General features: G+C 45.5%; 1 protein-coding gene across 1 annotated transcript in view; it reads left to right on the forward strand.

Moving 5' to 3' along the window:
- The window catches only part of C12H3orf20 (chromosome 12 C3orf20 homolog), a 90,001-nt gene extending 81,376 nt beyond the window's left edge, over positions 1-8,625 (forward strand). The window contains 4 exon segments of the mRNA XM_029917899.1: positions 3,801-4,101; positions 7,132-7,139; positions 7,720-7,825; positions 8,400-8,625. Of these exon segments, the coding sequence (XP_029773759.1) occupies positions 3,801-4,101; positions 7,132-7,139; positions 7,720-7,789 (379 nt within the window). The 3' untranslated portion in view covers positions 7,790-7,825; positions 8,400-8,625.
- The last annotated feature ends 15,523 nt before the right edge of the window (positions 8,626-24,148 follow it).

Below are 24,148 nucleotides of genomic sequence, written 5' to 3' on the forward strand. Positions count from 1 at the left end.
CTTGCTGAGCTTATGTAAATAATTAGGCCAGGGTTGTTAAGACTGGACTCGTTCCACCAATGCTTTAGTTTCGATTTGGCTATTTCTGTTAATGGAGGTTTTTTTAGAGAGAAAAACTGTTTCAGCAATGCACTACTGTAAATGTGATTCTAGTTCTGTGTGTCTTTAAATATTTGTTAATGGATCTCACTCAGGCTTGTTAGTCTGTGAGGATGATATTTAAAAATGGGGGTCATCCCTTATTAAAGTTTCAGGTATCTCTCTGGAGTTAAGTGGACTGACTCAGAAAAAACCCTCAACCTGGTGAGGTGATCCAGATCCAGTCGATCAGCTTGAACTGATCCTCAAAAAGACTTTTGACTCCAGGGATCTCCAGCCCTGCTCCAGCCACACCCCGGAAGCTGTCTGGTCTAGCACAGCAGAAGCCTGAGGAATCATTGGTCCAGTAAAATAAACTGTCTGGTCTCTTTGCCATCGGACTGGCAAATGTTGCCCCCAAAAGCTGGGAAAACAGCAAAAGTTCCTGATAGGATGTTCTGTTAGTATTAATTGCCTCTGATCTGGGCATGGAATTTTACTTCTATGCCAATAGCTCAGGAATTGTACAGAATAGTCTAACTGTGGTTCATAACATTTGTCAAAGAGCAGGTAAATGCTACTCTGTTAATGGTTTTAAGAGCATGTAGCCTTAAACCAGAACAATGGTAACATAGGTGACCCAGGATTGGGTCAGTTACAAGACAGAGGGGGGAATGTAAGGATGCAGGTCTGAAACTGACTCTAGTCACACCCTACGTGAGGGTCCTGGGCCCACTCTGTGATTGGTCGATACTCTAAATGTTGTGATTGGGTCCCGCCAAAATAACAAATACTCTAGGCAATGTGAATGGTTAAACCTGCTGTCAATAATATTGTATAATAATGATTGGACCCCTGTACCTATGTCACAATTTCCTGTAACTCCCCCTTCCCAAACTCATAAAAGCCCTAACCCGCCTTTGTTCAGGGCTCTCAGCATGGATCCGCTGCGTTGGTAAAGTCTGTGAGTCTGCCAGCCTAAGCCCGTAATAAAACTGCCCTTTGCTTTTGCGTGTGTGATTCGGTCTCCCTGGTAGTCTCTGGTTTTTGGGGGCGATATTAAAATCTGGGCATAACAGTGTCCCTTCAGATTCCTTAGTGAATGTGGAGCCTTTCAAAGTCTTTATTCCCGCATGTATTTTTTCTCCAGTCTCTTCTTCCCAGGCTTTTTGGTTTGTGTATGAATGCCTGTCTGTGTGCACCAGGAGGCTGTGTCTGTTACATTTCCTTCTAAAGATTTTGAGAGATGCTCTCCAAGAGAAAGTTCCAAGGTGGGAAATAACAAAGGCAAGCCCTGTGGTCAGTCCTTCAGGGAACCTCCAGACACAGCAAACCACACAACCACAGTTCCTTGAGAGTAAAGTTCATACCCTCTCTGGTAACAGCAAACCACACCAGGAACACGGGCGGCCGGCCCCCTGGATGCCCCCAGGGTAGGGAGTGGGAGATAGTAAATAAGTAAAACAGCACAATATTCTCTTATCAAAATATAGCAGTTCCTTTCTTCACTAAGCATCCCCAGATTGTGGTAAATGTTGAAATTAGTTTTCCAGAACTCTGATAAAGCTCATTCTGACAGTTTTTGCCAGCTTAATTGTTGCTTCAGTGAAGGGACATGGTAGTTTTGGAGTTTTCTACTTTGCCATTTTGGGCAATATCACTCCTATATTTGTATAATTTTAAAATTCAATTTTATATAATTTGCTGTGAATTTTATGTTCACTCACTGTGTTCTTATTTTCACTGGATTATTAAATTTTCTAATTCATTTACATTTTTTACATAGTAGGGAAACTAACCACTGCGATTTCCCAGTTTGTCATTTGTCATTTGTCTCTGCTTGTGATGGTTTCACCACTCAGGGTTTTTGTTTCTTTTCCTTTTGTGTAGTTATGGACTTTGGAATCCTAATTATCAAAGGCTTTCCCCACCCTAACATTATAAAATGATTCATTCTTAATTTCTACTAGAATGTTTATGGCTTAATTTTCTCACATTTACATCCTTGATCCATTTTGGATTTATCTTGGTAGAAGTTATGATTAGTAGATCTCACCGCCCCTCCTCCCCCAAGGTGTTCATGTTATTGAAGAAGTTATTCTTTTTTTTTTTTAATGTTTTTTATTTATTTTTGAGAGACAGAGAGAGACAGCGCAAGCAGGGGAGGGTCAGAGAGAAGGAGACACAGAATCGGAAGCAGGCTCCAGGCTCTGAGCTTTCAGCACAGAGCCCGACATGGGGCTTGAACCCATGAACTGTGCGATCATGACCTGAGCCGAAGCTGGAGGCCCAACCAACTGAGCCACCCAGGCGCCCCGAAGAAGAGATATTCTTAAGTTTAGCGAGTGTTTATTAGTATCAGATAGCTTCTGTGAGCTTATGAGTCATTAAATTACCGGCATTGCTCTTGTTTTAGGGTAACCTGGTTTTTAATCCTAGCCCTTAATCACTATGAACTTGGGCAACCCACTCCCCTGGTGAGTCTTCTGTTTTCTAGTCTGTAAACAGTGATAATAGTTTCTGTCCAGGCTATCACCCAGGGTTATTACAAACTTATCCAAGACAGTGTCTATACCAGGGGCTGTGGATGCATAAAATGCTCAAACCACGATGCAAGTCAGTAGTAGCAATAAGAATAAAATCATAGCAGCACTTTGTATTTGAATGGTGCTTATTCCCATTTAAATACAATGACCTTGCAACAACCCAATCTGGCACATAATAGGTACCTCATTAGCATTTTTTGGAATATTTATTGAATCTTTACTGAATCTTTACTATTTGCCAAGAACTATTTATTTCACTGGAGCAAAATGCTCCAACTCAGGAACTCATGGAATTTATATTCTGTTGGGATGGAAAAGTACAATCACCAAAATAAGTAAATGTATAGTATGTTGGTTAGTCATGCTAAGGAGAAAAGTAGGGAGAGGGAAGAGAATTGAGGGTTGAGGGATGCAGTTCCAATTAGGTCAGAGAAAGCTGCTCTGAGAAGGTGACATGTGCACAGACGTAAAGGAGGTAGGAAAGAAAGTGAGGGGTGTGGCTGCCTGGGGGAAGAGCCAGGAAGGCAGAAGGAACAGAAAGAGAAAAGGCCTCGGGGGTGGAGGAGAAGCAGAGGCTCCAGCACCTGAACACAATGAAAAAGATGAGAACATTGGAGAGTAAGAGAGGGAGAGGGACTGAGGAAGGAGGTTGGATCACGGACAGCCTGGAAGCCATCATGGACACGTAGGCTTTTATTCTGTGGAAGACGGGAAGCCACCGGAAGATTTCAAAGAAAGTAGTGACATGATGTGACTTAGGTTCCAACCAGGTTCCCTCAGTCTTGTGTGTGCTGAAGAGGGGTCAGTGGAGAGGGCAGAGCACCATTAAGAGGTCCTTGCAGGCATCCAGGCGAGAAATGATGGCAGCTTGTGCCCTGTCAGTAGGAGTAGGAGGGCAGGAAAGTGGTCAGATTCTAGATCGTTCTTGAGTGTAGACCAGACAGGCTTACTGACAGATTGGATGGGGTGTGGGTGTCAGAGAAAGAAAAGGTTCAGGATGACTCCAGAGTTTTTGTTGGCTGGATGAAGGAGTCACCAGGTTTTCCCCTGAGGAAACTGAGGCACACAGAGGTTGGGGGACCCATCCACAGTGGTGCTGCACCAGCAGGTGCTAGTGGGGCAAGGGCCTGGGCCTGGCCCACTGAGCACCGGCGCACTTGCTTCTCATTGCAGAGTGAAGGCCCAAGAGGCGCACAGCCCCACCGGGTGGGCAGCCTCGCCCTCTGACTGCCCACTGGTGCTGTGGAAGCTCCTCTGCAAGGAAGGCATTAGGACTGGCTGCAGGTGTGTGCTGAAGGCACCTCTGATGACCCATGTGGCGCTGGAGCACTTCCTGTCGGCACCCCAGGAGCCCAGCCAGGTCCTGGTGTTCGGGATAGCCTCAAGCCAGAGCCCCACCAGCACCACACACCTCCAGTGGGTGCTTGACATAGTCTACAGCCACCAGCAGCAGGGCCGGGCCTCACCCTGCATCCAGGTGGGTCCTGGGCCTGGCTGAGGAGGCCCCAGGTTGCAGGTGTCGGGAACCTGGGGGGACAGGGGTAAGACCCCCCCCCCCACCACCACCACTGGAAGGCTAGGACTGGCCTCTCTCTCACTCCCTCTTCTCCTCGAGGCCTTTGTACAGGCTCTTCCACACACTCTCTGCCGCATTTGCCCCCTCTGCTCTCTCTCTGACTCATTCTCCTGTCCTGACATGAATGTCACCACATTTATATGGGTACTTTCTCTGCCTTTGAGACTTTTCCTGCCACTTTCACCCAGGGCACTGACCGTAGCTTGTTGTTATGTATTGGTGTGAGTACTTAGAGCAGAGATGGGCTAACCACTGGGTACTCAGGCCTCATGAACATTCATAGACTGTGGCCAGGTTGCTGCTGTGCATGGCCCTGTGCCAGGCCCCAGAGAGGCTCCCAGCATGGTGGGGAGCATGTAGAGCAGTCCTGAGCAGGGCCGGGAAAGACCAGCTCTGGTGTTTGGGGCCTGCTGCCTCCAGAGTCAGGAAGGGTCTCTCCCAGGAGAAGCAGGTCTGGTCAGGTGGGTGAGTGTGCCCAGAAGAAGCAGTGGCCTGTGCAAAGGTGGTCAGGGACAAGGGTGCTTGAGACCCTGTTCAAGGGTGTGTCAGTGGGGTGCATGGAGCCACCTCCCCCAACCCCATCCTGGCTGCAGGCTCCCTCCTGAGTCTCATCCTCCTTCTCAGCCAGTAGCCATCCATGGCAGGGTTAGCACAGGTCAAGGGGGGCCCTGCCCCCATCCCGACTGGAGCAGAGGATGCTACATGAGCACATGAGCTTTGTGTTAGTCTGCTGACTTCCTTCAAACCCTCTTGCCCCTGTGCCCTCTCTGATCCACTGTCTGTCCTTTCTCCCTTTGCTGCAGCCACAAATTCTAAGTTTTTGTGTTTCCCAGTGGATACCCTTTCCAGCTTTGCTCCTAGGAGTGCAGCCTCCTGACCCTGGGTGCCCATGCAGTTAGTGCCAGGAGCTTGGCATTGGAACCGGTCTGATAAGACACCAGAAGGCTTTTTACTGTATATCAAAGCCATGTATGTTTTCTGGAGTCAATCCCAATTTACATAGATTTAGTGGAAACTTCCTGAGTTCCTGCCCTGCACTCATCCGTGCATAGACAAATATGATCCCTGCCCTCGCAGGACCTTAGAGGTGACGTTAATTTATCCCAGGGCTATTAACTGTTTGTCAAAAATTATCCGTAAGTATAGGATGCATGGCCGTCCAGCCCAGCCTCGAGCAGGGCAAATGGGGACCGGGCCTGACCTGAGGTGGCCGAGGCTAATGGAGGAGTGGGCAGTGGGATTTGAGGGGTGCAAAGGACAGAGGTGGAAGGAGGGGTCAGATTTCACAGTGACTCAGACCCCACCATTTGGCGTGTTTGGTTAAGGTAGAAATGTTCCTTAACGTTGTCTTGCTCTGAAAGCTAAAATACCAGATACAGTTCTGGGGTTCACTTTTTTTTATGTTTATTTTTGAGAGAGAGAGAGTAAGAGTGAGCAGGGAAGGGGCAGACCGGGTCAGGGGCGGGGCTGTGGGGTGGGGGTGGACAGAGGATGTGAAGCAGGCTCTGTCCTGAGAGTGGAGACCCTGAAGCAGGGCTCAAACTCACAAACCGTGAGATCATGAGCTGAGCTGAAATTGGTCGCCCAACCAACTGAGCCACCCACACGGCCCTGGGTTTCACAGTAAAAAAATTTTTTTTAATGTTTTATTTATTTTTGAGACAGAGAGAGACAGAGCATGAGCGGGGAGGGGCAGAGAGAGGAGGAGACACAGAATTGGAAGCAGGCTCCAGGCTCTGAGCTGTCAGCTCGAACCCACAGACAGTGAGATCATGACCTGAGCCGAAGTCGGAGGCTTAACCCATTGAGCCACCCAGGCGCCCCGGTTTCGTATTTTAAATTGAAATGTCAAGGTGCCTGGGCGGCTCCATCAATTCAGTGTCCGACTCTTGATTCCAGCCCCAGTCACGGTCTCACAGTCCTGAGATGGAGCCCTGCATCAGGCTCTGCGCTGGGCATGGAGCCTGCTGGAGATTCCCTCCCTTCCTCTCTCTCTCTGCTCCTCCCCTGCTTGTACACACTTCTTTCCTCTCTCTCTCTAGAAAAAAATAAATTGAAATGTTGGGCAGGACAGCTAGAGGCACAAGGAATAAACGGCAGAGCAAAGCAGACCCAGGAGACAGGCTCCTCAGGATGCTTCATTGGCCAGCACGGCCCGAGGCCTGCTGGAGGGCCTACTGACACCACTGGCAGAGCTGGGGACACTGCTGTAGCTCCCCGCACCCTGGTCACCCTGACTCTCTCATCACGTAACCCTTGGCAGCTCTCGCATAGAGGTCATTTTTCGGTGCCCCACTGGGCCAGACTCCCATTTCTCCATTTACCTGTACTTTGAGTTCCTTGCAAATGCTGAGCCGTGACCCACTCCAGGGGGCAGGGGCACATAAGGTGGGGAGCAAGGGCACCCTGCTCAGGAAACCTCAAGAGACCCGTTCCCAGAATCTGCTTTCTGCCACCTCTGCAGCCGGGACCAAAGGAGACTAGAGACAGCCTGGTCCACACCTTCGATTTTTACTTTTCTGGGGTTCTCAAAATGATGGAAGAGGACCTCCTCTCCCCTCCCCTGCTCATCTCTTGTCCCTGAAATGTCCTGCCCTCAAGCAAGTCACATAGCAGGGGATGAGTAAATATGAAGAAATGAGAAGTAAAAGGGCCTGTCCTGTCCCTGTCCTCACTGGTTTCCTAGGACCACTGTACAGTGTTCGGCAAACTGAGAGGCTTAAGCCTGGAATGTGTCAGGTCATGGTTCTGTAGGCCAGAGTCGGCGGTGTGGGCAGGACATGCTCCTTCCAGGGGCGCTGGGGAAGGACTTGCTCCCGGTGAGACTCCTCACCTCTGGTAATTCCTTGGCCTGTGGTAGCGTTATTACTCCAGCCTTCACATGGCGTTCACCCCATGTGTGTGCTTGTGTCCACACTGCCCCCTTTTTAGGACACCAGGTATGTTGATAGAAGTCCACCATCCTCTGGTGTGACTTTATCTTAACCCGTTACCTCTTCAGTGATCCTGTGTACAAGCAAGGCCACAATCTGGAGCACTAGGAATTAGGACTCCACCGACATGTGAATTTGGGGACAGGGACACAATCAGCCCCTAACACTATACACAAGGGCTCATTCCCTGGGCCTCTCGTGCTGTCTCCTGTGCCCCCTGCCCCCACCCTGCTCACTTTATGGAGCCCTCCTGCGCCACAGCACACCTTTCCAAAGGTCAGTGCTGCGTGCACAGGTGCCGCTCGCATGGAGTTAGGGGGATTCCAGCCTTAAACAGAAGTCTGAGAAGGCCATCTCCAGTGAGTCTCTGGGTCCTCAGGGGTCAGGCTCTCCCCTTACCCACCTTGGGGAGGAGCAGCCCGGTGCCCTTTTCTGTCTCGGAATCGGAACGTTAAGTGACAGGGCCAAGTGAGGGCTGCTTACTAGGGGCCCCTTCTGGCCGTGCCTCTGCTAAGCATTACACTCGCTTCCCTGCGTCCCTTGCAGCATTTCAACCTGCACCCGGGCCTGGAAGACCCTGACTCAGCCAAGGAAGCTTCTCCTCATTGACCATCAAGGACCAGATGGAGGAGCCCTCCCCTGAAGCTGAGGAGTAGGTGGCCATCCGCTCAGGGCCAAGGGACCCTCCTGTGGTAAACAGAATGGGCGTGGCTCCTAGCAGAGGCCCTGGCTCTGCCACAGGGGCTAAGGGGCCTGGGGTCAGGTCACTTCCCCTGGGCATGGGCCATCTCTAACCATCCCTGACAACTAGCCCAACATCCAGCTGGGGATCAAGCCTGCTGCCCGGAGCTGTTGGCAGTGGTCTGGGTGGTGGAGACTGAAGCCTTTTGTAGACATTGTGGTGAATCCCTACAGCCCAGACCATCAGTCTGAGAAGGGTGGAGACTGCCCACTGTCTCCCTGTAAGAAACTTCTAGACCTTAACTTGGCCATGTTAACTGAAACGAATCATGTGTTCTGCAAGAGCGTGAAAATCATGCATTTCTTATGAAGATAGAAAAGCAAAACTGTTACAGTTTTTGCAAAAAAGGTTACAAGTGCCACTGGGAACCCAGGTTGGAGCAACACCCAGAGGGCCTCAACTGTGCAAGGCGGAGGGCCAGGCCCACTAGGGCACAGGGCAGAGCAGGGCTCCTGGCACCGCCATTCTCACCAGCTCTCTCCACCCATTTCCCAGCATTTGCTTCTCTCTATTTTGGTTTTTAGAATGAGATAGCCTGAAATGGATCTGCATATTCTCGGCAAAGTCAGGAGAGTCAGTAAGAAGGCATCCATGTGGAAAAAACAGTCCTCCAGGAAATGATGCGGCCGCCACAGCCACCCAGAGCTCCGAGCCTGGACACAGCTCCTCTCACATCCACCCCAGCCCTGCCTCCCAAGCCTCCCACCCCGTCTCTCTGAGCCCCTGCTTAATAAAGAAGCGTGCCTCCAGCATCTGGGTGAGGCCATGGGATAGGCTGGCTCCTCGTGGGAGGCCCCCCACAGCTCTGTTCCCGGTTGAGGCCTTGGAAATGTGGTTCCTCTGACCCAGAGCTTCCTCTGCGACCAGTTAAACCAGCCAGAAAATCTCCCACTCCCAAGGAACAGATATCTCTAAGTTAGGACCCAAGCCAAAGGATATACTAACCCTGGGGAGGTCTTGGATGGGGCTAAATTGTGCCCTCCTCCCTAGCCTTCATTAGGTGGAAAAGGACTCGGCTTCTGGCCCAGATGGAAAAGAGGGTGAGAGAGGAAGAGGGAGGAGAAAGAGAAAAGGAGGAGCAGCAGATGGGAGGAAAGACAGGGGGAGAGATGGAGAGCAACTGAGAAGGGGGAGAGGAAGGAAGGAGGGAGGAGGAAAGTAGGGAAGAGGGAGAATAAGGGGCAGGTGGAATGAGAGGGAAAGGGGCATGGAATGGAATGGAAAAGATAGTGGTGTCTATCTGTCCCAGAAAGCCAGAGCGCCTGTGGCACCCCCTGTGTGTTAATGTCCCCATTTAGCCTGGCCTCAGTGCTCTGTGGTGGATTAGACACCCCTTCCTGAGCTGATAGGCCTGAAGAATCCTCACTAACATCACTGGCCCAGAGATAGCAGCCCCCTCTCCCCATCGCATGTGCTGACTACTCCTTGGCCATGGTTACCAGCTCTAGGCCTTTTGGTCTGAGGCTCCCAAGAGCCACTTCCTGCAGCAGGGCATGGACCCCAGAGGGTCTGCCTGGTTCTCCAAACTCAGAAAAGACTTGAGACCCTGATCTGTGGGCAGTGCTTGGTGATGTGCTCTACACTTAGCTACTTGTGCCCCTTTGTAATAGATGCTTTTTTAATTTGAAGTTTTTGAGGTTTAATGTTTATCCTTTGCATCATGCAAAGGCTTGTTTTGAACTATACATTTGTTCCCCTAGAAACGGATTTGAAATGACATGCTATGTTCTTAAGTCTGCAGCTTTTGATACCTAAGGGCCTGATATTGGCTAGGGGTCTTGGGCACCTAACTCTTCTCCCCTCCATCTCCCTATTCTCCCCTGCCTCAAGCACCAGGGCACACAGGGATTAGAAGGCCAGGGGAAGTGAGTTCCACCTCTGTCCTGGCACGCAGGCACCTTCCATTGCCTCAGGCAGCATTCTGGTAAAGGTTGGTTAGAATGGAGACACCGGTCCTCCTCCCTTCCTCCCTGAATTAGACCTTTGGGCCTGCCTACTAAGTTCTGCACTTTACCCGCTGCATGTGCAGGTGAGCATAGAACTGTCTCTAAAGGACAGGCCCCAACCCAACTCAGGGTGCTCGTCGCACTGGAAAGGGGCCCAAAATGAGCAGACTTAAGCAGCAACAGTGGATGGCCCAGTGGATGTCCAGTGCTACATAATCAGATTGTCGCTTGAGGAGGAGGGAGAAAAGGGGGAGCCCCCCACCACAGAAATAGGAGGAGAGGGGAGTAAGTTTTCTCCTCTACAAACAATGTCTCAAAAAAACTCTCGTCTGACCAGAATAGCTAGACTTTTCCTTCAAGTCACCTCCTGTCGTCTCTTCCCTTGGATTAGGGAGGTCCAAGGCGTTTTAAAGCAAAACAGACCTACTCCAGAGATGGCACGCATCTGACATACATGTTACTGCTGTTTACCCCAGGGCTTTGAAGGCATCATTAACTAATCACAACACTTTGAACTCAAGTGATGCTTCAGAGTCCATCTTTAGCACAAAAGCCTAGGCAGCTACTACCAATTAACTACCAATATTTGCCTTCCGTGGAGCAGTTCCATCCTCTACCTAGGCCTCAGCTTTTAGAAAGACTTCAGGGAAGTGAATGTGGAATTAGAGCCAGAGCCTAGGGTGGGTAGGCAAAGTCCCTGGCACTGAGTCCATTCTGGCTTCTCCATTCCACCCCTTTCTGTGGAGGTGGACCCAGGGCACCTCCTTCTAGGAAAGACAGCTTCTTACAGGAAGAAGGAGCCAGGAGGGCTGCAAGACAAAGATGAGACTTCCCTTTCCAACCATAGTATGGATTCAATGGCCTGTAAAAATCACACGGCAAAACACATATTGAATAACATAAACTCTTTTAATTGCATATCAGAGCTCACAAGATCACAAGGAAAATCCATAGGTGCTGAAAAGAGGACTCAGGAAACCAAATGGTAAGCAAGCACTAAAACCACAGCTGTCCTGAGGCTGTTTTGTTAATCCCAGTGACCCAGAACCTGAGCTTTAATGGTGGTAGGGAGACATGAGACACCGCCTGGGCCTGAACAAGACACAAACTTTAAGTAAGACTCCCAAATACAAATCTGGGACCCTTGATACACATAAGATGACAAGGGAATGTGAATGTCTCAGCCTGAGAGGAAAAAAATGTTTTGGTTAAGGATCCTTCTGTGAATGTATAACCCATATCTGCCTTCCCAGAGATTTTGGGTTTACATGTTTTATGTGCTATGAGGTCTAGACCCTCAAGATGCTTGGTGAAAGCAAATAAATCCTCTCTGAAAATGTTCACTCTCAACCTAGACTTCATAGGATTCCCACAGAGATAATCCAGTTGAATATGAGCTCACAATCCAAAATTTAAAAGTATAAGCCAAAGTGAATGAAAAAAAAAATCAAACATTAAAATTAGACATCCAAGATTTTGGATCTTGGACTTGGCAGGCAGTATAAAATGAATGTTTTTAATGTTTAAATAAGCAAAAGAAGAAACTGAAAACATAAGCAAAGAAGAAGATATAACTAAACAAAAAAGAGGTGACCTGAGTTTTGCTTCTAAACTTGCTGGAGTAACTGGTACTGGAGTGGATCTCTTGAAGAACAACCAAGGCAAGAGAAACAAAATGAGTTCTATAACACCCTCCCTCAGCTTTCTGCCAGAGATACTTTCTGGATCTTGGTGCAGGGAAGGAGAATTCAAGCAGAGTATGACAGTGCTGCCGAACTGAGGAGAGAGCACCGAGTTTAGGGAGATAGCAGTGACTGGAATTTGTGGAATAGGGCCTCAGAGAAGAGGGACTTATGCAGAGAGAACTCAAGATATCTGCATAGTGGTCTCCTGCACATGTTTAGGGTGTGGTCATGAAGCCCAGTAAAGAGCTAGAGGGGAGCTGTGAACTGGGGAGACGTCCAGGTTGCAACCAGTCAGAAATAGAGTCATGGGCCAGTAACTTTTTTGACATAGCTGTAGCAGCTTCTTTCTAGATATAGCTCTTGAGGCAAGGAAAACAAAAGCAAAAATAAACTATTAGGGCTACATCAAATAAAAACCTGCACAGCAAAGGAAAACAACAAAACTAAAAGGCAACCTACAGAATGGAAAGAGGTGTTTGCAAAGACATATCCAATAAAGTATTAGTATCCAGAATATATAAAGAACTTATAAAACTCAATACCCAAAAAACATAATCTTATCAAAATGGGCAGAAGACATGAACAGGCATTTCTCCAAAGAAGACATACAGTCAAGCAACAGACACATGAAAAGATGTTCATCATCACTTACCATCAGGGAAATGCAAATCAAAACCACAATTAGATAGCACCTCACACCTGTCAGAATGACCAAAATCAACAACATGAAAAACATATGTTGGTGAGGATGTGGAGAAAAAGGAACACTCTTGCCTTGCTGGTGGGAATACAAACTGGGTACAGCCACTATGGAAAACAGTATGGAGGTTCCTCCAGAAGTTAAAAACAGAATTACCTTATGATTCAGGAATCTTATTACTTGGTATTTACCCAAAGAATACAAGAGCACTAATTCAAAGGGGAACATGAACCCCTATGTTTATATCAGCATTATTTGTAATAGCCAACAAATGGAAGCAGCCCAAGTGTCCACTGATTGATGAATGGATAGAGAAGATATGGTAGAGATATAAAACAGAATTCTATTCACCCATAAAAAACAATGAAACCCTGCGATTTGCAATGACATAGATGGAGCTAGAGAGTATAATGCTAACCAAAATAAATCAGAGGAAGAAAAATACCATATGATTTCACTCATATGTGGAATTTAAGAAACAAATGAGCAAAGCGGGGGAAGGGGTGAACTGTAACCCTAAAAACTGGATTTCACTATATGTCAATTACACCATAATTTAAAAATTACAAGAAGCCTTGAAAGAATCAAGCTGATATTTAAGTAAACTGAATTGTCTGGAAAAAAAAGTCAATCTTCTTAAAAGGAAAATAATACATTACAGATACAACATTCAAAGTAACATAACATAACATTCATGATGTCGGGCATGCAATTAAAAAAATCTCTGGATATGTGAAGAAGCAAGAAAATGTAAGCCATGACCAAAAAACATCAGTCAAGAGAAACAGACCTAGAAAAGGCAGAAGTGATGGAGGTTGCAGGCAAGCCTTTATAATAGCTATTATAAAGACTTCAGATAATTTACGTGAACACAATGAAAAATAAAAACTATAAAAAGAAATGGATGAAAAATGTACTGGGTTACAGTAACTGTAAATTAGAAGCTATAGAACAGATCAGTGAGCTTAAAGACAAGGCAATATAAAATAGTTAAAATAAAGTTCAGAGGGAAAAAGTCTGAAAAAATTAACAGAACCCTAGTAACTAGTGAGACAACATTAAGTGATATAATATATGTATGATTGGAATTCTGAAAAGAAAAGGGTAAGATAGAAAAAAATATTTGAAGACCCCTGACCAAACATTTGTCACATATGATTAAAAAAATCACAATGGCTCTCAAGCAGAAAAAACACAACGGAAACATCATCCAGGTGCATCACAAATCGGTGAAAACTGATGTTAAAGAGAAACTCTTAAGAATCACAAAGACTAGGGGCGCCTGGGTGGCTCACTCAGTTAAGAGTTCGACTTTGGCGCAGGTCATGATCTCACAGTCTGTGGGTTCAAGCCCCGTGTTGGGCTCTGTGCTAACAGCTCAGAGCCTGGAGCCTGCTTCAAATTCTCTCTCCCCCTCTCTGCCCCTCCCCTACTCACTCTCTGTCTCTGTCTCTCAAAAACAAAGATATAAAAAAAATTTTAAAGAAAAAAAAAGAAAGAATCACAAAGACTCATATTGAAGAAATAATGAATGCTAATTTCTTATCTAAAATAATGCAAGTACTAAAATTTTTAAAAAGTCACCCTACAGATTTTATATCCAGTAAAAATATCCTTCAATGATGAAAGCAGGAAAAGAAAAAAGTAAATGTGAATGAGTTAAACTCACCAATCAAAAAATAGGGACTCTCACATACAAAAACTTGTAAACAAATGTTCATAGCAGTATGTAAATGTCCATCAGCATATGAATGGATAAACAAAATGTGGTTTAGCCAAACAGCAGAATATGATTTGGCCATAAAAAAGGGATAAAACCCTAATACATACTACAATGCAGATAAACCTTGAAAATTTATGCTTAGTGAAAGAAGCCAGACACAATGTGATATATTGTATGACTGAAAATATATTAAGGGGCACCTGGGTAGCTCGATCAGTTAAACATCTGACTTAAGCTCAGGTCATGATCTCATGGTTCATGGGTTTGAGCCCCGGGTCAGGTTCTGTGCTGACAACTCAAAGCCCGGAGCCCGTTTCAGATTCTATGTCTCCCTCTCTCTCTGCCTCTTCCCCATTCATGCTCTGTCTTTCTCTGTCTCAAAAATAAACTATTAAAAATTTTAAAAAATATATATTAAATGTCCACAACATACAAATCTCTGGAGACAGAAAGTAGATTAGTGGCTTCCAGGGAATGGAGTGGAGAATGACTGCTTAAAGGGTATGAGACTTCTTTTTTGGGGTGATGAAAGGGCTCTGGAATTAGATAGTAATTAGGTTCCTTAAAAAAATTAAAAATAGAACTATCCTACGACCCAGCAATTGTACTACTATGTATATTTCCAAAGGATGCAAAAGTGCTCATTTAAAGGGGCACATACACCCCAATGTTTACAGCAGCAGTGTCAACAATAGCCAAATTATGGAAAGAGCCCAAGTATCCATTGACTGAGGAATAGATAAAGAAGATGTGGTATGTACGTGTGTGTGTACGCACACAGACACAAGAGAATACTACTCAGCGATTAGAAAGAATGAAATCTTGCCATTTGCAACTATGTGGATGGGACTAAAGTGTATTATGCTAAGTGACATAACCCAGTAAGAGAAAGATAAATATCATATCATTTCACTCATATGTGGAATTTAGAAACACAACAGATAAACATAGGGGAAGGGAAGGAAAGATCAGATAAAAACAGAGAGAGAGGCACACCATAAGAGACTCTTTTTTTTTTTAAAATAGTTTATTGTCAAATGGTTTCCATTTAACACCCACATAAGAGACTCTTAAATACAGAGAACAAACTGAGGGTTGCCGGAGGGGTGAGGGTAGGGGGATGGGTTAAAAAGATGATGGGCACCAAGGAGGGCACTTTTAGGGATGAGCACTGGGTGTCATATGTAAGAGATGAATCCCTGGGCTCTACTCCTGAAACCAAGACGACACGTATGTTAACTAACTGGAATTTAAAATTAAAAATCAGTAAAAAATGTCAATCATAGATCTTAAGAGCTAAAATTATAAAACTTCTACTTCACCCAAGTAAAAAACCATTGCTCTTCGAAATAAAAACAAAAAGCACTTTATGAAAAGAAATGGTGCATCACAAACTGGGAGAAATATACAAGTTTCTGGAATAGCTAAAGGACTCTTTACAACTCAATGGGAAGACAAACAACTCTGTTTTTTCTACCTAAGCAAAATATTTGAATAGACCTTTTGCTACAGAAGATATATAAATGGCAAAAAAAAAAAAAACCCACATGACAAGATGTCTAATATCATTAATTAAGAAGGCAAATTAAAACCACAAATGAGATACTAGTAGACACCTATCAGGATAGCTAAAAAAGTTTTTAACTGAAAATACCAGCTACCGAGAAGTATATGGAGCAACCAGAACTCTCATACGTTCTAGTGGGAACGAAAAATGGTACAAGTACTTTGGAAGACACTTAGTGATTTCTCATAAACTCAGTTATTATATGACCAGAGGAAGGAGTCAGGTTGAGGAGCAGGCAACCCCTATTCTGCAAGGAGTGCTTAGAGAGAATGGGATGGTTCAGCTTAAACCTAATGCCTCAAGGAGTGTCCCCATCTCTGCAGGGCTATCCCAGGGCTTGAGACTATAAAGGAGAAGTTATGGACAGGTGTCAGCATATTTTCATTATGAGAAGAAGTTTCTTATGTGGAAACCCAAAAACCATAGTAAGAAATCTCCACTGGACTCTACTGGGTGGCTCAGTTGGTTAAGTGTTTGACTTTGGCTCAGGTCGTTATCTCGTGGTTTATGGTATCAAGCTCCACATTGGTCCTCTCCTCTCCCCCTCCTCCACTCACACATGCACACATACACTCTCTTTCTCTCAAAAATAAATAGATACTAAAAAAAAAAAAAGAAATCTTCACTTGGACCACTTTGTTTAAAGACCAATGTGGCCAGAGCTAATGGCAGCAAGGTGTCTGCAAGATAGAAACACCCATTGAGAGTAATTTTGGTTTCTGCCAACACGGCAAATGGGCATGGACTACTGGCTCCTTCCCTGTAAATCACCCCTGGGGAAACAGTAGCTGAGATGATCAAGAATGTATGAGCTCTGAGGCCAAAATAAGTAAATACAGGAGGAATCATTTACTGCAAAAGAAAGAGAACCTGAACAAGAAATACCATTTGAAGCAGAACCATTGTTAAGATCAGAGAAAACCAAGTGCAATTAATATACCTAAGGGGACAAAGAAATAATTAAAATAAAAAAGTCACACATGAGATAAAAGTTGAAGAACTAATTAATGGATTGGAAGACCAGAGTGTGGAGGTCTCCAACAAAACATCAGGGAAGGCTGACAGTATATAAAATAGAAAAGAAACAGTGAAAGATGTGGAGGAAGGAAAGAAATGCAGCAAAACCCTGATTGTAAGAGTCCCAGGAAGGACAGAAAATAAAAGTGGAGAGGGGGAACTACCTGAAGAAGTAATAAAGATGAATATGCCATAATTAAGAAAAATGAAAGACTTCAAGAATGAAATAAATCAGAGTGCCAAACAAAAAAGATAAGGAAATATCCACACACAGAGTGAAATTAAAAAAAATCAAACAAAATTCTAAGAGATCAGTTAGAGCAGACCATCTACAAAAGACTAAGGATCAGACTAACACCAGAGTTTTTGCAGCAAGAGCAGATGCAAGAAGAATGAAGTAATCTTTTTTTAAGAATTGAAGGTAAAGTGCTGTCAGGGTTGGGATAGAGAAACTAAAGGGACATGACAGTGGTAAAATATTTAGCTTCTAACAGGCTAGAATAGATATTGATAAGGATAAGAATCAAGACAACAGGAGGAAAAAGGCAGAGTAGGAAGCACCACCAATCTGTCTCCCCACCTGGACCTGATGGCATCAGTGGTAAATTCTACCAAACATTTAAAGAACTAATGCCAATCTTTCTCAAACTTCCTAACTTGTTCTATAAGGCCAGTATGACCCTAAGACCAAAGCTGGAGGAAGATATTACAAGAAAACTGCAGACTAATATTCCTTATGAACACTGATACCTGTCCTCAACAAAATACTAGAAAGCAGAATTCAGCAGCATACAGGAAGATTAGATTCCATGACATCAAGTGGGATTTATTCCTGGAAAGCAATGATGGGTCAAAACAAAAAGCTCAGGCAATGTAATACACCACAGAATGAAGAGAGAGGAAAAAACCCTATGATCATCTCAACTAGGGCAGAAAAATCAAGGAACAAGGCAAGGGCATCTCCTCTCACCACTTCTATTTAACATAGTACTGGAAGTTGTAGCCAGAGTAATTAGGCAAGAAAAAAAAATTAAAAGCATCTAAATTGGAAAGGAGAAGGTAAAATTCTCTCTGTTCACAGATGATATGATCTTGTATGTAGAAAACCCCAAAGATTCCACAAAAAGTTTTTAGAATTAATAAATGAATTCATCAAAATATATAGTATACAGGATACAGTCAACACACAAAAATCAGTTGCATTTCCATACACAAACAATGAGCAATCTGAAAAGGAAATTATAAAAACAATTGCATTTACAATAGCAGCAAAAAGAGCAAAATACTTAGGAATTAACCAAGGGGGTGAAAGACTTATACAAGGAAAACTACAAAACAGTGCTGAATAAAATTAAAGCTACAAATACATGAAAATACATTTCACATTTATGGACTGGAAGATTTAATATTGCTAAGTTGTCAATACTACCCAAAGAGATCTAAGATTCAATGTAATCCTTATCAAAATCCCAATGACTTTTTTTTTTTTAAAATAGAAAAATCCATCCTAGAATTCATATGGAATCTCAAGGGACCTCTGAATAGCCAAAACAATCTTGAAAAAGAACAGCATTGGAGGATTCAGACATCTTGATTTCAAAACTTACTACAATTCCACAGTAATCAAAACAAGATGCTATTGGCATAAGGACAGATATACAGATCAATGGAATAGAATAGAGACCCCAGAAATAAATGTTTGCACATATGATCAAGTGACTTTTGACACGGGTTGCCAAGATAATTCAGTGGAGAAAGATAGTCTTCAACAAATTGTGCTTGAGAAAACTGGATGCAAAAGAATGAACTTGGATCCTTACCTAATACCTGATACAAAAATTAACTCAAAATGAAGGACCTAAATGTAAGACCTACAACAATAAAACTCTTAGAAGAAAACATAGGAGAAAATCATGACAACATTAGATTTGTCAATGATTGCTTGGCTATGACACAAAAGGCACAGCAACAAAACAAAAAGTAGACAAATTGGACTTTGAAAATTTTTTAAATTTGTCCATCAAAAGACACTATCCAGGGAGTAAAAAGGCAAGCCACAGAATGGGAGACAATACTTGAAGGTCATATGTCCGATAAAGGATTAATTTCCAGCATATATAGAAAGTGCCTAACCTTGATTCCGAATTGGACAAAAGATTTAACTAGTCTTTTTTCAAAAGAAGATATACAAATGGCCGATACACACATGAAAAGATACTCAACATCACTCATCATCAGGGAAGTGCAAACTGCCCCCATTAGGATGGTTACTATCAGCAAAAGAAAACAACCTAGAAAGTGGCAAGTGTTGGGGAGCACGTGGAGAAACTGGGATCGCCCACCCTGTATACTCATGATGGGAATGTACAATGGTACAGCTACTATGGAAAGCAGTATGGTGGTGCCTCAAAAAATTAAAAATTGAATTACTAAGTGATCCAGCAATTTCACTTCTCAGTATCTACCCAAAAGAGTACACACAGGGTCTCTGAAAACACTTGCTCATAGCAGTGTTATTCGCAATAGCTAACATATGAATGCAGTCCCAAATATCCATCGACAGATGAATGGACCATCAAAATGTCGTCTGAACATACACTGGAATATTACTCAGCCTTAAAAAGGAAGTAAATTCTGCAATACACTGCAGCATGGGTAAACCTTGAGGACATGAAGCTGAGTGAAACGAGCCAGTCACAGAATACTGTACGAATCCACTTTTATGTGAGATCCCTAGAGAAGTTAAAATCTTAGGGACAGAAAGTACAGTGATGGTTGCCAGAGGCTGGAGGGAGTGGAGAACAAGAGTTACTGTTTAATGGGTAAGAGTTTTAATCTTACACGATGAAAACAGTTACAGGAATGGATGGTGGTGATGGTTACACGGCAGTCTGAGTGGATTTAACACCACTGAATTGGACACTTAAAAATGCTTGAGAGAGCAAATCTTATTTGTATTTTAGCTTTTAAAAATGTTTTAAAAACCAGCAGCAAACATTTTTCTTAAAATATATTTTTAAGTTTATTTATTTTGAGAGAGACAGAGAGGAGCAGAGAGAGGGAAAGAGAGAAAGAATCCCAAGCAGGCTTCATACTGGCAGCAAAGAACCCGACACAGAACTAAAACTCACAAACAGTGAGATCATGACCTGAGCTGAAACCAAGAGTCGGACGCTTAACCAACTGAGCCACCCAGGCACCTCAGCAAATATTTTTCTTAATGGAGTCACTTCAAATGCATTCTCTGTAAAATTAGACACAAGACAAGGGTACTATTGTCAATGGCACTATCTAAAAAATACTGGAAATTCTGAACACCGTATAGAAAAGAAATAGAAATAGTTCCGGCTGCTCTTATAAAATACCAGAGCGTGGGTGGCTTAAGCAGCAAACATTCATTTCCTACCATCTGGAGCCTGGAAGCAGAAGACCTGTGGGGGCCCTCTTCTGGACATAGCCTTTCTTGGAGGGTGCTCACAGAGTGATCTCCTGCCTCTTCCTCTCCTGATGTAAGGACAGGTCTGAGTCAAACTGACTCTGACCTTGGAGGCCTAAGTGTCAGCTCTCAGAAACCCTTGTAACACCCAATCAGGAAAGACCAGCTAACACCTTTAACATTTCTAAGGGCGGGCCTAAAGATGGAGGTTAAGACTAGTCACGCTCTACCTGGGAGTCCTAGCCCCGCCCTATGTGAGGGTCCTGGGCCCACTCTGTGATTGGTCAATACTTTAAATGTTGTGATTGGCTCCCACTAGAAGTATCGATGTATGGTTAAAGTTACTGTCAGTATTGATAGGGGGTGGGGAATGGATCGCTGTCACTGTGTCGTCATTTCCTGCACCGCCCCCTTCCTAAAAAAGCCTCTACACAGCCAAGTTCGGGGCTCGCTCCATGTGGATCCAGTGTGTTGGTGGAGTCTGTGAGCCCGTGCTTATATAAGCCCGTAATAAAGCCCTTTGCTTTTGCATGTGTGATTCGGTCTCCCTGGTGGTCTCTGGTTTTGGGAGGCGATATTAAAATCTGGGTACAACACTGATAAAGACACCAATCCCATTATGGGCGCCTCACACTCAGGACCCCACCTGAACCTCATCACCTCCCAGGCCCCCACCTCCAAATAGCATCCCATTGGGGCTTAGGGTTTTCAACTAGAAATTTAGCGGGGATGGGTGGGTGGGGAGCACAAACACACAAATGTTTAGTAGCAAAGGGCTAGAAGGATGTGAAAGGAAATTATAACATCACTATTTGCAGGTGGATGAATTATTTACATTGAAAAGTCACCCAAGAATCAACAAACTGTTAAAACGAATACGGATTCACTGAGGGGCTGGACATGAGACTAACGCAGTCAGTTTGTCACAGAGGGAAGCAGTGGCCAGGCTACATACGCTGCAACCTGAGGATCTTAAACACACAGCACAGGTGGATGAGAAGCAGACTGAAATCTGCACAAGCGGCATTAGTGCCAGGAGTGACCTTAGGCAGGAGAAAGCAAGAGCACTTGCCTGAGAGAGGATGGCAATCCAGAGCCTCCCGGCTGTCAGCTGAGGAAGGCCAGGAAGAGGACAGAATGAACTTGAGGCCTGTGGTTGCTGACCCCCTACACCACTCACCAGAACCCTCAAGTATCTCTCCCTTCAAAAATCAAAGCTTGCTTCTCTGGCGTTCCCCTCCAGCTCATATCAGCCTTGAGACTGTGGGCAAGTGACTTTGGTCTCTGGGTCTCAACTTCCTTATCTATAAAGTGGGAATGATCACAGTAAAAACCTCCAGGGATATAGGGTGGATTCAATGCAATAATACAGAGGAAGGACTTAGCTGGTACTCGGTAAACATGAATAAGTATTTATTAATAAAGCAATTAAAGATTCCCCCCCTCCCCCCAATCCCCTAGCAAGGCCAGCCTACTGGGGCTGCCTCCCAGTCTCCAGTTCCATCAAGGGTTAAGGAGTTTGGCTGCTTGCCTAGGAGCAGGAAGCAACAGCCCCAGCAGCTTCTTCCTATCTGAGAGCAATCTCCTCCCACCCCCCAGCTCAGCCCCTCAGAAATGAAAGCCCTGCTAGGCTGAAACTCCTCCGCTGGCTGCATCATAATGACTTTCCCCTGGGAGGAGGTGGGGGTGGGCTCCTCCCCCTCCAAGCTCTCCCTCACTCCCCTGGATCTTCGGGCTACAGGGACCCGGAGCTGGCTGGTAGCTGTCAGCCCACATGTGGGAGAGAGATGTCACTGCAGCTCCTGGCCCTGGGGGGTGAAGGAAAGAGAAATGAGGCTGGGGGCCTGCTGGAACGGGGTCCTGGAGCTGGGGGTGGGTGAGAGTTTGGGGAGTACCCAGTTGCTGTAACCAGGCACCCTGGGTCTCAGAGAACCAATCCATCTTGCTTTAGGTCTGCAGATTATGACCCATTAGTGAGCTATGAAATCCATTTAGTGGGTTGTGATCTGCATTTTAAAAAAGAGAAGTGGAATAGAAAATAGAGTGTGTTGCATATAATAAATTGACAAGCTTTGTTTCCCTCACCGTGAGGGCAGTGGCTAAAACACACAGACCCCGGAGCTCACCTGCCCAGCCAGTGATCTCGGACACGTTATTTAACCTTATGGGCCTCAGTGTCCTTATCTCTCCGTGGGGACAAGACCAGCACCCACCCGATGGGTTACTGTGAGGACTGAAGGGGTGATACAGGGAACATGGAACGTCTGTGTGTGCTGGGTTTTTTCTTGTCCTCCTTGGGAAACAGAGATTTCCTCCCCAGGAGTGGATTTGAGGATTGGGTACAGGGCCTGCTTACAGCGAGAATCTGAGGTGCAGTCTTGAGGAAGGTGCTGCTGCTCTTAGCAAATTAGAAAAGAGAAGCCTGTGTTAGAAAAGGAAAAACCAGCATCTGCAGGAGCAAGTCTATGTGTGCACAGTTTACACCTCCTGCTGGCCTCCCTGGCTCCACAGTGGACAAGTTGCTATGGCCAATGGGATCATTGTGCCCATTTTGCAAATGAGAGTAGAGGTTCAAGGTGGAGGACATTCTTCGCATGGTCACCGGTGGCTGCAGGTCTGACTGGATACTGGGTGGCCCTGGCCACTAGAGCCCACCCTAACAGGGCTCTCTTTGGGGGGGGGGGGCAGGACTATGGAAATGATAGAAATTCCCCTAATTTCCCAACAAATTCCATTCTCCAGCAGCAAGTCCGCCTGAGCCCAGCAGGGGTTTTCCATTTCAGCTACCACTAGTGAAACTGCACTAACCAGGCCTCTGCTGTGGTCAGGGTGACAGGGCAGGGAGGAGGCGACCCTCACAGGGGAGCCTGTCCCAGATCCCAGTGATGACACATCTCTTGAGTGGCTGTGATGGGCCCTGTGCTTGGTCTGCATCTGTGCATCTAATCCTGCACATAATTCTGTCATGTCTATTTTTCAGGTGGGTAAGCTGAGGCAACATCAGAACTCAGGCTGCAGACCTGTGGGTGTAAGCACTGGACTCCATGGTCTTGTGTACACAGGCGATCTTCATGGGAATCCTGGGTGGCAGGTGTTAGAACCCCCTCCTGGTCAGCCATTCAACTGCTTTTTAATGAGCAGCTACTACATGCTGTACCTTGGCAATTTAATGGTGACAGGCAGGCAGCACTGACCATCACTGAACTTACAAAGGGGTAAGTGATCCGGTCTTATCCCTCCTACTGCATGTCAGGCACTGCCCTTTAATGTGTTAGCTCATTTGATGCCCACCTCAGTGTCTCCAACACTCACCTCCCCGTTTCCAAATGGGAGGCTGAAAGTGGGGAGTGGGATAAGGCCTGGCCAGTGACCCCACAGCCAGTCTGTAGGGGAGCAGGATCGGATCCAGGACTGTGTGCCCTGGCGACTGCCTCACTGCCCTCAGGAATCCTCCCTGAGCTGGCGAAGCGTTGGCTGCTTTTTGTCCAGCCGAGCATACGAGAGCCCACCTTACTCCCTCTCTCCTTCACTCCACACCCTGCCTCTTCCCTCGCCATTGTTGTGCCCCCCTCTCTGTCCCTCAAGCATGCCACTACCTGTCTCACCTCATGGCTTTTGCATGGCCATTCGCTTGTCCTGGAAGTCTCTTGTTCCCTGGATCCTAGGTGCTCAGTGACTCACTAAGGTCAGTCTCAGCTGAGAGCCTCGGGAGAGGCTCCTGCCCTCCTGACCCACGTTGTCCTTCGTCTCTACCACCCAGGGCCTTGCCAGCACATCACCTGTTGTATTTCCCATGTGGTGCCCTTACTACCTGGTTTGTGTTCAGTTGTGTATTATGTCTCTCCCTGAATGGGATGCCAGTTCATGGAGGAGGGGTTCTAGTTCTATTCCTACAATGCAGGTCACTTTATAAGTCACTTTTCTTTCAACCTCAGTTTCCTCCTCCGTAAAATGGGGATACCAGCACCTACCTCTCAGCATATTGGCAAGGGTGCAGTGTGACAATGACATGATGTCAGGTATGCAGTAGGTGCATACTGCATGCTTGATGGTGTAATAAAAATGCACACCATGGGGCCGCCTGAGTGGCTCAGTTGATTAAGCGTCCGACTTCGCCTCAGGTCATGATCTCGTGGTTTGTGAGTTCAAGCCCTGTGTAGGGCTCTGTGCTGACGGCTTGGAATCTGCTTTGGATTCTG

The sequence above is a fragment of the Suricata suricatta genome, chromosome 12, assembly GCF_006229205.1.
Source record: "Suricata suricatta isolate VVHF042 chromosome 12, meerkat_22Aug2017_6uvM2_HiC, whole genome shotgun sequence".
NCBI classification, from domain to species: Eukaryota; Metazoa; Chordata; class Mammalia; order Carnivora; family Herpestidae; genus Suricata; species Suricata suricatta.